The sequence below is a fragment of the Barbus barbus genome (genome assembly GCF_936440315.1).
Source record: "Barbus barbus genome assembly, chromosome: 13".
NCBI lineage: Eukaryota > Metazoa > Chordata > Actinopteri > Cypriniformes > Cyprinidae > Barbus > Barbus barbus.
The window spans coordinates 11,771,264-11,784,496 of NC_136741.1; the positions used below are offsets into that span (position 1 = coordinate 11,771,264).

Here is a 13,233-nt window from a genome sequence, read left to right on the forward strand (position 1 = left end):
GAAAATCAGTAAATAAAAATAGAAAATAGTGGCTAAGTCTATAACCAAAACAGGAAGAATGAGGGAATAAAACGCAATAAAGTAATGAGTGAGTATAAGTCTGAATAGAATCTATGAATATGGGTAATAAATCAATTAGATAGAGTAAGTTTACTTAAACGTTCCAAGTTCAAGACTTATTTGTATCTAAAATGATTAGGCCCAGAAGAGAATAATAGAAGTATTGATCATATGAAATGATCTGAGGAAAATTTGAATGATTCCAAATAAATTTAATGTTTTAATTAAATTTTGAATTTGGCACAATTAATAATTGTGAACTAGTATTTCCCTTTCTAGTAAAATGCAAATAAGTGGTAAGAAGTGAGAATTTAGAGAAATAAGAAAGAGGAAGACCAACAAGTCTATTAGTTGAGAGGTGTTTAAAGGGTTAAATCACTTTAGCTTTCCAAACACACACACTGTATTAAACCACCGGATGTTAACGCTAACTGCTAACCTTTGAGGCTAATAGCTTTAGCATAGACTTCAATGTAAACAACCGTTTCGTTAGCTTAGCAACAGCATGAGTTTGTTTACATCAGCATCGATGTGCTGCGCGTGCGCAGTACAAAGTTGCTCCGGAAGTAGGTTAAGACTTCCGTGTCACGATCGTAACTGTGGAAACCAAAACAAACTGTAGTGGATTAGCACATGAATTGTTGCATTCCAGTACAGTTAAGCAGGTTACATGAAATGTCAGCGCATTTCAACACTGTACAAATAAACAACACCGCTTTTAGTTGTTCTGCGATGTGGCGCTTAAACTCTCAGTTCGTTCAGAGTTAAACTTATTAAAATAGCAGCTTGGTGCTGCAGGGAAACAGTGCTGTATTAGAAGCCCGTGCCAGTTTCTCTGGACACATAAACACAACAGGGTTTCTTCGCTGTTGGTTCAAAGTTAAACTTTACTTGATAAAGCTTTTAAAAACTCCCATTAAAATCTCCCGGACACACGCAGTGTGGAGCGAGATTAACTTCACTTAGTGAACAGTTACACAAACAGACAAGCGTTATTGTCTAATGTTTAACTGAGGGAGTCATAGATGATTTAACAATGGAACACGCACTGCTAATCAAACTATGAATAATAATGGCTCTGATAAATAGGATTGAGGGACACGCTCAAAACTATTCTTTATCCACTGATTTATTTCCCGTTTAAATCACTGCAGTTTAGCTTCGTTCTGCTAACAGACTGAGATTCAGGAGAATAGCTACTGACTGACCTGGAACCCACAGGACATCACTTCAACTATAAATAAAAGGCATTACAGAAAGAGAGGAACACGCTCAATTTCGACCTTATTGTACGATCTCAGATGTTAACTTTAAGTTCACTTACTGCAGTTTGAGAAGCTCTTTTGCTGACTTCATTCATTCAAGCGGGGCGCGCGCAGCTGACGTCACTCACGCGCACACACACACACAAGTCTCGTCTCTCATCCGCGGCAATAGAAAAAGATGAAATAACTTGGTTTATGCTCACAATTTAGATTAATCTGCCCGCATCCTCCACCAATAAAAAATGTAGGGGTTTTATTACATTAATATTAATATAGTTTAATTTAGCTCAAAGGGAATCATTTATGATTTTATAGGGATTTGAACAGAATCAGTGTTACGGCGATTCACTGAATGAGCCGTATGACAAACTCTGTACTGGATATTAAAATCCAAAATATAGTGAAAACACTATTAAATAGCACAGTAACGAAATCGACAGATTAAGGCATTAACTTGTGAGCAGAAAACACAAGATACTTCTCTTTTAAAATATAAATCAGATTTTATTTATATAAACCTAAGACATAAACTAATCTAACACATGAACACAAGCATTCACCCATTCACACGTTGCAGAAAGAGAGAGAGTGAGGAAAGGATGAGTTTAAGAGAATGGAAACGTGAAATCCCAAGTTTACAGCAATATGTGCTATTGCATAGACCTGAACAACCATCAATCACTTATTTAACCCTCGCTTTGAGTTTCTCAATGAGGCTAAAATTTATATTAAATACACCAATTAGAACCTGTTAGAATCTGGAGGTGTGTTGCTTGTTTTGCCTGTGTAACGGGGTTGTGTCCTCGTTGCAGACAGGGGGGGGGGGGGGGGTTCCCCGAAGTGTCTGATTGGCTGGAAGTTCAGTAGTCTTTGAAGTGAGTCTTTTGGGCGTTGGCTGAGGATGCGGAGGTTTTTTTTGGTTGAAGTTTGAAGCGGGTCGGAGCTGGACTTTAGCAAACTTAAATTAGAACACGAAACTCCACGGAAAGAAAATAAACTAAAGTAAAAGAATAAAAAAAAAGATGTAACGAGACTAAGTTGTTTTCTTTCTCATTATGGCACGTGGGCCAGGGCATGCTCAAAGGGCAGCACGCGGTGAGAGGGACGAGAGTCAGAGAGAGCGTAAAAGGTAAGAGAGGGAGGAGAAAGCGGACAAGAGTTTTAAACTCGCTTCTGGACACATCCCATCTGGAGGTCTTGACCAATCAGAAACTGTCCTTGCTTAGCTAGGGTGTGTTCTTTACATCATAAATCAGCTTGTTATCAGTCACATGGTCCAAACTCTACAGGCTTTGGCAAAGTAAAGCTTTTTGAACATGATTTCATAATAAGACTATGATGCATTTGACAAAGAATTGATTGGAAGAAACATTTACAGCATGAATTTTCGAGCTCATACATACTAAATATGCAATATTTATCTTTAAGGCTCGAGCTATTCAATACTTATTAAAAAGACATACATATTATTTGATTAAAACATGATATGTGGGTACAACATAAAAATGTCCTTTTAGGATGATTTTATGTGCATATGGAGAAGAAAGTTTTTGTATAGTTCTAAGGAGAACGAATGCATGTTCTTTAGAGAAGGAATGTTGGTTTGGACGGTCTTTTATGTGTGGAGACACGCCCGAAAGAGTCTGTAGCTAATGATTTTCTATCACAGGTTTACGTGTGAACATCAGTCTTGATTACTTGCAACAAATTTGACAGTCTCCTTCTTGAATTGGAATTATCAATAAGTGTTTCTTTTTCTTCAGTGTTGCAAGTTGTTTGGTGACAGAGGCTTGCTAGTTGGGATCTGCTTGCTTCCAACTAGATTTATGACGTCCTGTTCCTTAAGGCCTCTCTGCATTCCAGCTCCTCAGGTTTCAATGTTATGCTGCATCTTAAAATTGTCTGATTCAGTCTCTGATATCCTACAACACTTTGCACAAACTAATCCTTCCTTCTGAGGAATCTCCCTCCTCTGCTTCAATTATCTATCTCTTTCTTCTTGAGCATTCATACAAACCTTTATCTATCACAAATGTTTGGGCTAAGGATCTTAATGAGGATGTGCATGTTTTATTTTCCGATCAGGTATGGGGTATCTTTAGATTGTTTTCTAAAAACCCTAATCACCAAATGATTCATTGGAAATTGCTGCATAGGGTTTACTTGACTCCAATGAAACGTTTTTATATGAATCTGTCGTCTTCTCCTAAGTGTAATTATAAGTGTAAGTGCACGTTTTTGCTTTTTTTGTTTTTGGGAGTGCCCCTCTCTCTCACCTTTTTGGACTCAGCTCTCACAGGACCTATCATATTTGTTGGGTACTGAGATATGTTTGACTCCGCGCCATTTTTTCATGAATGACTTTTGGGACTTCACCTTATCCGTCCAACAAAGATTTTTACTGTTAGCTGCTCTCAATGAACCTGGACTGTGTATTTGTTGGACATTATCTCGATGGAACTCTCTACTTCTTGTATACATGGATCTACCATGAAAACTGTAAATCCATGGCATTCAGCTTTTAATGTTGTCTTCTTTTCTAAAATCTTTGTAAAAAAAATATTTGATTGTTATTTGTTTATTTATTAATATTAATTTGTCTTTATTATTTATTTTATATTATTATTATTTTTTTTTTTTCGAGTCTACCAAGGGGTGAGGTGGGTTTTAAATCTGTACAGCTGCTTTTTTGTACCGTTCCACAAAATAAAACATCATAAACAGTTGTTGACAAAAAAAAATACTGTAAAGCTGCTTTGATACAATCAGTGTTGTATAAAGCGCTATATAAAATTAGGTGACTTGATGACCTGCAGCTTCATGTCTATGGCTGAATCACAGCCATGCCAATATACAGCCATACCACACAGCTATTTGTGTGATATTGCTCACTTGCAATGGCATATATTGTACATAAGTCTTTTGGTTTTGTGTGATGCTGCATCAAGACCACTAGCTGTCAGTGTGAATCTAAAATGACCTGCATATCAGTCAGCAAAAAATAAACTAAAAGTGTCTGAGTGCACCTTTAATGTTTCTGTTCCTAATTTACTGATGGCATAATATAGGGGCAGTTGTGGCCTAATGGTTAGAGTCGAAATTGTAACCCGAAGGTTGTGGGTTTGAGTCTCAGGTCCTGCAGGGAATGTGGGTGGGGGAAGTGAATGACCAGCGCTTTCTTCCACCCTCAGTACTACAACTGAGGTGAGACTCTTGAACCTGTGCACTGCTCCGGGTGTGTATTCACAGTGTGAAGGCACGTGCACACACAGGCATCAAAGGGGGCTTGAGCACCTGCCCTATTTATTCTTTTAGAGAAAGTTCCCTTTTTAATCTTTTTTTTTTAAATAAATTAAAATATATATATATTAGGGATGGGAAGATTCCCCAATTCACTCGGTGCATGGGCGAAAAAAGTTAACGATGCGATGCATCGGTTTAAAAAGTGTGCATCGGATACAAGTTGGCATTTGTATCACGATCAATGCCAATCCTAGAATTCTGGGGGCCCTACGCAAAACGGTGTTGGGGGTGGGGGGTGGGGTGGTTGTTGGGATGAAAGAATGGATTTTTTTGTCCGTGTTTCACTCCATCTCGAATCGCGCTCACGGAAAGCACTCGGGAAGTAGTATCTCTCGGTATGCTTTCAACTTTTTTTTTTTTTTTTTTTAAGTAAGAGACTGTACGACATTCACATTACATGATTTGGCTGATTTTTACATAGAGAGCGTGATAGCGCACCGCATTAAAAGAAATGACCATTCATGTATTCATAAACGCTGGCCAAATTCAAAAACGAAACTAACATCACAGACAGGCAGAGAGCCCAGAAGTGAAGCCCTCCCTCCCTTTCCAGTTGTGTTTGTATTGTGGGGAGGTGAGTTATGAACAAAAGACTAAGCTACCTGTGCCTCAAATTTACAGCTAATTATTCAAAAGACGAAAGGAAAATATAATTAATTTGTCTTGCTAACATCCTCATGAGCATGTAATAAATTAGCTTAAGTTTAGCTAAGGCAATATACCATGGGCATACAGGCGAACTTAATGGAGAAACGACAGCTGAATATACAGTAAAATGAATAATGTCATCAGAATCGCCACACTGAAATTAAAACAATTTATTGTCTTTTAAAAAATAAACAAATTATTACTGAAAATGTCCCTCTGCTTTGTGTAGTTATTTATTCTTAATTTATACTTGAAACTAGTAGCGTAGAAAACATGCACATTGGGGCTTAATTTCCTTTGTTGTTGCCTGTTCTTGTGATAAAATTAGTGAAGACCATGGTCTCTATGTGAACTTATTTTGTAGACATCTGGAAAAATGAAACAACATGAAACAATTGGGTGAGTGTGAGGGAACTAAAGGGGTCATATGATGCTATTTCAAGTTTTCCTTTCTCTTTGGAGTGTTACAAGCTGATAAGAAAAGATCTGAAGTTGCAAAGACTAAAGTCTCAAAACCAAAGAGATATTTCCCCCTCCCCCCACAAAAATGGCTCATTCAAGTAATTCTGACTTTGCTATGACAATCTGGCGCTTCTGAATCAGCGACTGTATGTTTTGTTATTAGTTTAAGTATTTGCTATTGACTGCTCAAATGCAGAGTTTTGCACGTCATGCGTGCGTGCGTATGGAATTATTTTTGTGTCTTTATTATTCAAACAAAAATTCTGTATTTGAGAGCAAAACTAATTATTTTGCAATTAAAAAATAAAAGTTTGCAAAAAAAAGTCTTCTTAAGGTTCAAAATTAAAGTAATTGAAAACAAAATAATTTGCAGTGCGTGTAAATCTTTGAAAAACATATTTTTTTCTTTGTGCACTTCAAAAACTTTTCTTCACTAATCCACAAATGGTGCTCTCTTTCCTGCCTTCTTTTTTTGCGGGTCTAAAACTTTTGTTTGCGAGTTGAAAAGTTAGTGGGCGTAGTGGGCGTGGTCTATGGAATTATTTTTGTGTCTTTATTATTCAAACAAAAATTCTGTATTTGAGAGCAAAAATAATTATTTTGTAATTAAAAATTAAAAGTTTGCAAAAAAAAGTCTTCTTAAGGTTCAAAATTAAAGTACTTGAAGGAAAAATAATTTGCAGTGCGTGTAAATCTTTAAAAAAAATATATTTTTCTTCGTGCACTTTAAAAACTTTTCATCACTAATCCACAAATGTTGCTCTCTTTCCTGACTTCTTTTTTTGCGGGTCTAAAACTTTTGTTTGCGAGTTGAAAAGTTTTGCTTGCGAGTCAAGCTGTGTGTCAGTGGGCGGTCTCTACGCACCAGGATGAAAGGCCCTTTTCTATTGGCCACTCTCGATTGAAGTGACAGGTTGACCACGCCCACTACGCTTTCACGCCACTGACGCCAGTCTGACAGAAGAGCAGCAATGGTCAGCAACCGCTTCTTTACTGGGTAAGTTAACTAATTTAACATCTTAAATTCAGTGACTAGTGAACTGAATTATTCTCTCTTCTCATGCTCCCCCACCTAAATACATAACGTTAGCTAAGCTTGTCTGTAGTTGGTGATGGCCAATAGAAAAGGGCCTTTCATCCTGGTGCGTAGAGACCGCCCACTGACACAGCTTCACTCGCAAGCAAAATTTTTCAACTCGCAAACAAAAGTTTTAGACCCGCAAAAAAAGAAGGCAGGAAAGAGAGCACCATTTGTGGATTAGTGAAGAAAAGTTTTTGAAGTGCACAAAGAAAAATATATATTTTTCAAAGATTTACACGCACTGCAAATTATTTTGTTTTCAATTACTTTAATTTTGAACCTTAAGAAGACTTTTTTTGCAAACTTTTATTTTTTAATTGCAAAATAATTAGTTTTGCTCTCAAATACAGAATTTTTGTTTGAATAATAAAGACACAAAAATAATTCCATAGTGGTCAACCTGTCACTTCAATCGAGAGTGGCCAATAGAAAAGGGCCTTTCATCCTGGTGCGTAGAGACCGCCCACTGACACACAGCTTGACTCGCAAGCAAAACTTTTCAACTCGCAAACAAAAGTTTTAGACCCGCAAAAAAAGAAGTCAGGAAAGAGAGCAACATTTGTGGATTAGTGATGAAAAGTTTTTAAAGTGCGCGAAGAAAAATATATATTTTTTAAAGATTTACACGCACTGCAAATTATTTTTCCTTCAATTACTTTAATTTTGAACCTTAAGAAGACTTTTTTTTTGCAAACTTTAAATTTTTAATTACAAAATAATTAGTTTTGCTCTCAAATACAGAATTTTTGTTTGAATAATAAAGACACAAAAATAATTCCATACCGTGTGTGTGTGCTCGCATGTGTGAGAGAGGGAGACACAGTCACAAAACCCCGGCTTGTGTACTGCAAACACATACAAGCATCATCACTGTGTCTGTCACGCGACTCTGTTCCCCTTTCTGGCTTGAACTGATGGTAAAACTAAGGACATTATTAACTGTCTTTACATTTATTTTGAAAGCTAATGCTCTCGATTATGGAAAGGGGTGTTACATTTCCAACTAGTACTAGTGGTGTTCGACCAATCACAATGCACTGTGCCAGTTGGCCAATCAGAGCAGACTGCGCTTGTCGGAAGGAGGGAATTTATAGAAAACGAAGTGTTTGAGAGAGGCGGGGCATAGAGGACCTACAATAATGTACAGTATTTGAAAATTAATGTGTTTTTTGAACATTAAAGCATGTAAACATATTCTGTTACACCAAATACACTAAATAATGATCTTTAAAAAAAGCATCATATGACCCCTTTAAAATGAGCTGGCAAGTCAGAGTTGCGTTAATATATTTAACGTTTTGTTCAGAAAAAAAATAAATATGTGACAAAATGTCTTTGCTCGTCACTGAGTGTGTGTGTGTGTGTGTGTGTGTGTGTGTGTGTACTTGAATGGGTTACTTGCAGAGCACAAACTCCGAGTATGGGTCACCATACTTGGTCATTTCACTTCACTCACTTACTCATAAGTGACACTTATTATATACCTATCTCTGTAACGTATTTCAGAAAATATTAAAATTCAACTCCAGTTTGGTTATGTCCAATTTTCATTCTGTGTTTTTGCACTTATCTTTAATTATCTTCATTTCAACTTTCTAAATCATAGTTTTGTCTCTCATATTATGCTTAAACGGTGTCAAATGACTGAACATTGTAAATGCCAACAGTTTATTGGCAGCTACTGGTTATTAATGTCTACAAAAGCACAAAATGCCAAATCATCCTTTTTTTCAGCAGTGCAGTCTGTTACCGTGCACACAAACCAATGATAGAGGGCAGTGTTTGTCAGCAAAAACAAATGCCCCCTGTACACAAACAGACAGAGTGAGTGAGATTTAGAGAATGAGAGATTTTAGGGTGCAATTGTGTACATTTTCATTCAGTTAAACATGTCTGTTACTTAATACTCTCTCCATATCTCTGTAACTAATACTCTCTCTAAATAATTGCAGTGGTAATATAAATGTTATATATATATATATATATATATATATATAATCATAATTTTATTTCAAAAATTAGATCTTCATCATCTCTCAGTAGTGCCATGCTTTCAGCAAATATCAATACAGTAAAAAAAAAAGACCCAAAACAATAGAATAAGCCGATTTTGGTGTTGCAGCATTTGTTAATTCATGCTGTTACTGTATGAATAACATTCCTAGAACAGAGTACAAACACACCAGTTATTGCTAAAACACACCAGAGCCTTAACAATTGCTGTTAAACAGATTTCATAAAAACAATCCATCAACAAAAGCAAAAAGATAAAGCAAAACATGAGTAAGCAAACTAAAAGTATGTGCTGAACTGATACATCAGCTCAAGGCACTCAGGCTGTAAGCATAATATTGGCAACTAAACAACATTCTTACAGAAACATCGGTAAAATCACTGGAAACAAATGAAGGAAGTGCCATCTTCTTAAACAATTCTTTTCTGAATGAATGAATAAATAAACTTTTCCTGTCCTATTTTCAAGTCCATCACAGTGCAAAATCCGGTAAGAGTGGGGGGTACTGTTAAGTGCAGATTACAAATAAACCATCATTCTACAATTTGTGATTGGCTTTGTGAAGTCTTGTTTGGAAACCACAAGAGGGACATTCTTATGCACTGTTGCTTTACTGTCCAAAAGCTGCAAAGAGACAGTTCTTCAGCTGCTGGCCCCTCAAAAAAATATTTGAACAACAAAATAAGCAAAGAACTGTGTCCACTAGCAAATTAATAAAGCAGCAAAAAATTAAATAAAAATCTAATACTAAAAGTAACCTGGCTTGAAACTTTGAGGTTTGAGGTTTGCAAAACAACCAACATGAAACTATTTTATCAAGACAAAAAAATAAAACATTCTTAGTTTTGCACAGAAATATTCAGGTATTCATAGAAACCCAGGTTTACTCTTACAGTTGCTTTACTTTTTTTTTAAATCAAGATTTCTTCTTTTTCGGGAATGTCAAACTGAGGAAAAGAAAGACAAAAACTAGAAACATGGATCTGGGATTGGCTATGGCCCCCACTTTGCAGTTCAGTTGAGCTGACGGCAGGGCTCAAAAGTCCATTTAGTGGCTCCACCGAACACATCAATATTGCTTTCCGACCATGACAACACATTTCCAGCTTGTGCTCTGTTGTTGCAGGTTGCCAGGTTGTAGATTTCTCCAGCTGTTAATTTTCTATCCCATATATTAAAATTTGCCAGTTCACCTACAAAGGCTTGGGTTGCATCGAAACCTCCACCAAGTGTGTCCTGCAAGAACAAAAAAAAAACATTCTAATTCAATATCAGGTTACTGAAAAGCAGGCAAACAAGTTAAGCTATAGATTGCTGTGACTAAGGTCCACTGACCTCTTCAACATAAAGACTACACAAACCTAATAGGCATACTTCTGAGTCTTACCTGCTCCTGACCCAAAACCAGTACACCGCTGGGTTTTATTGGATGGTAGGGTGCCAGATTCTCTCCAGTTCCAAACAGAACACCATCCTGAAATGCCTCCCATACTCCATCACGAGTTGTCCATGTGATGCAGATGTGATGCCATTTACCATCGTTGATGACGAAAGGTAATTTTGCAACCTATAAAGTTACACTGCAAATTATTTTTTATTGCTCTTCTCTTTACAAGTGCCAAAAGGTTGCATTTTATAAATGAACAGACCTCATCATTTACTACAATGCAAACTTACACATTGGGAAATCTCTATAGGCCCTGCTGCTGCCACTTACAATCATTTTATGCATAATTGCATTTTTTTTTTTTTTTTACACTTTACCTTATCATTTATGAGAATCTCCATTGGATTGTTCCCCCATTCTATGAGAACAAGCTCATTAGCTTGTCCAGGAACAGCATAGGAGAAGGGGGTTCCCACTCCGGGTGATGCATTGGACTTTATCCACAAGCAGAAAGAGAAGGCATACATTTCTGGTAGACTTTTCTTCACTTTGGCATACATGTAATTTGTTCTTAAGGGGAATGTTATCTGAAACTTGTCCAATGGCCTGCTACCTTTTGAACCTGAGGAGTAAAAAGTATGGACTGTTAGTGTTTATTACACTCTCTCGTCCTCTAAATGAAATCTCTCTCTACATCTATTTGATAAGGTCTTCTACTAAACCCAAATTATTCAATTGCTTGTATGTACTGCTCTGATGCTTAAGTGACTGTAATTATTATTATTCGACTATTCATTGCACTACTATAAATTACTTTTGTGCCACACCCCCTACGCTATAAATTAACAGCTTTTACTCAGGGATCAAACTGACTACTTAAAGTTAAACCAGCCAAACACGTTCTAATGCAGGCAGAAGTTGACCATTCCTTTATGTTCTTACTTTTTATTCTGTTTTTATGCGTATTTTGTATGAGCATATATGGATAGTGCATTATCTGTATTTATTGTATTTTGTGAAACTGGTGGTTATAGCAAAGAAGAAAAGAAATAACACTGCGTTGATTCTCTCGCATGCTGCGTTGGTTAAACAGGCTGGGCATTGAGCAACAAACTTTAGGCAGCTATGCAGGCAAGACATACTTGCTCTGAGAAGAACGTGGGCTCTAATTATCCTATCACTATTAGGCTACATTGTATTTGTGTTTTATGGGCTCAATATGCTAAGTAATGCAGCTCCCCCTCCCAAACCATCCTCTGCGACATTACACCCCGTAAACATTGGTGTTTTACTGAAACTACCTTCCAGCTTTGCTTCTCAAACGCATCATTACTGTAGTAGTTCATATTTATCATTTACATCCCATATATGTAAAATTTCTCATGGAATGAGATCTCTGACCTTTCTCTAAGTCGTTAATTCTTTGATGTAAGGAGGTGATGGTTGACTCCACTCGATTACGCTGATCCGTGTCATTCTTCTGCCCGGGTTTGCTCTCCTCTAGAGTATTGACCCGGGACAGTACCTGCTTCTCCATATCATCGATCTTATTTTGAAGCAGATCTTTAAGGCTGCTCGCCTGGACAGAGCCGTTGTTCCTGCTGTACTGCTACGGGAAAACAGGAGAGGAGTATTCAAACGAATACTTTAAAACGCACGCATGGTAAATTTATAAGGGACTAAGCCAATTTCAGGATTAGCACAGCCTGCTGTGAACCAGTGACACATTGACTAAATCTGTCAAAGACCTCCAAACAAGTCGTTCGTCCCATTAAGATGCATATAAAACAATGTGTAATTTTAAGTAGACGCAAACTCATGTAATTAAAACTCAAAATCATGATAGAATTAATTGGACTCCAGCATAGGCTACTTATAGGAATAGACCAGATGGAGTTACACGTCTTAAACTGAAAAGTCCAAATCATTAGGTCATAAATACCTCCAGGTTTTCCAATCTCTGTTTAAGTGTGGCTAAAGTCTGCCCGAGTTGGGCTAGAGTATCTGTCGGGCCGCGGGACACGTCTCCCATTGTGTTTTTGCCCGGTTCTTTTCTCCGACCTCCAACCACGGGCTCCAGAACACCCTGACTCTCACAGCGGCTCAACTTCGAAGTTAGTTCCCTGATCGTCTCCTTCTGGTTCATGATAGTTTCCTTCTGCTGTAAGACTGTCTCCCTTAACTGCATTACTGTGGTCTTCAGATCCTCCGCTGGTCCGCTGTTCTGCATGGTGGCTGCGCACAGGTCCATATCCTTGGGCACAGACGTGCAGATAAACTGGGTCTGTCCGAAATCTTGCGAAGATCCCTCCAAATATGTGAGAGAGAGCAGAAAAAGTGTCCATGAGATTCTCTCCATTGCGGGTTGCCTTCTTTGCCAACGTTTGATGTGTGAGTAACGTGTTGTTTCACCACCACGGAGCTGTCCGCTGATCTATGCAGCGCGTATGGGTTTATATAGAGCAGCAGAGGCACAGAGCTGATCCGCTGCAGCTCATTGTGTATTTTTTAAGGTGGAACTGAGAGATAATTCAGATTTATTGTCTTTACAATGGTAATTACTGTGTGAAGCACAGCAAACTATTCAGATTTGGGGAGTTTTAGTTTTAGGCTAATTAATTTTTTTTTATTATTATTTTTTTAGATCTATCATATCAATGTTTGTGTCCAGTAGATGCAGATTAGTTCTATATTTTAAGCACTATCCTACATTTTATTTAAGCACTATCGAAAGTTCCTCTTGCCCTCTCGGATTAAAAAGCGCAGTGACTAGCCTAATTCATTTAATAATCATCCAAGTAGGCTAAATTTACAGCTACTTATTCCTTTTGTTTGGATAATTCCATTGAATGTGGCTGTATAATTAAAATATAGTAAAAAAATACCAAAACAATATTTTACCACCTTAATATTGAACATCTTAAATATTTTATTAACGTTATGAGACATTGCAGTGGAACGTGTATCTGGTTCCTCCTTAAAGGGATAGTTCTGTCATCATTTACTCACCCTC

The 13,233-nt window shown here is 37.3% G+C and overlaps 1 protein-coding gene across 1 annotated transcript; it reads right to left on the reverse strand.

Annotated features, from left to right (window-relative positions):
• Window positions 1-8,931: 8,931 nt before the first annotated feature.
• On the reverse strand, window positions 8,932-12,645 carry LOC306878983 (neuronal pentraxin-1-like). Its single transcript, XM_079431628.1, has 5 exons — window positions 12,163-12,645; window positions 11,622-11,829; window positions 10,598-10,842; window positions 10,221-10,400; window positions 8,932-10,069 (listed from the first exon to the last, which is right to left on the reverse strand). Exons 1-5 carry the CDS (start codon window positions 12,577-12,579, stop codon window positions 9,848-9,850), a joined length of 1,272 nt encoding a protein of 423 aa, XP_079287754.1. The 5' UTR covers window positions 12,580-12,645; the 3' UTR covers window positions 8,932-9,847.
• Window positions 12,646-13,233: the final 588 nt, after the last annotated feature.

Coding starts and splice junctions, on each gene's coding strand:
- LOC306878983 (XM_079431628.1), bottom strand. CDS start 12,579: ATGGAGAGAATCTCATGGACACTTTTTCTGCTCTCTCTCACATATTTG. Junction 11,830..12,162: donor AGAGATTGGAAAACCTGGAG/GTATTTATGACC, acceptor GTTTTCCCGTAG/CAGTACAGCAGGAACAACGG. Junction 10,401..10,597: donor AGATTCTCATAAATGATAAG/GTAAAGTGTAAA, acceptor GTAACTTTATAG/GTTGCAAAATTACCTTTCGT.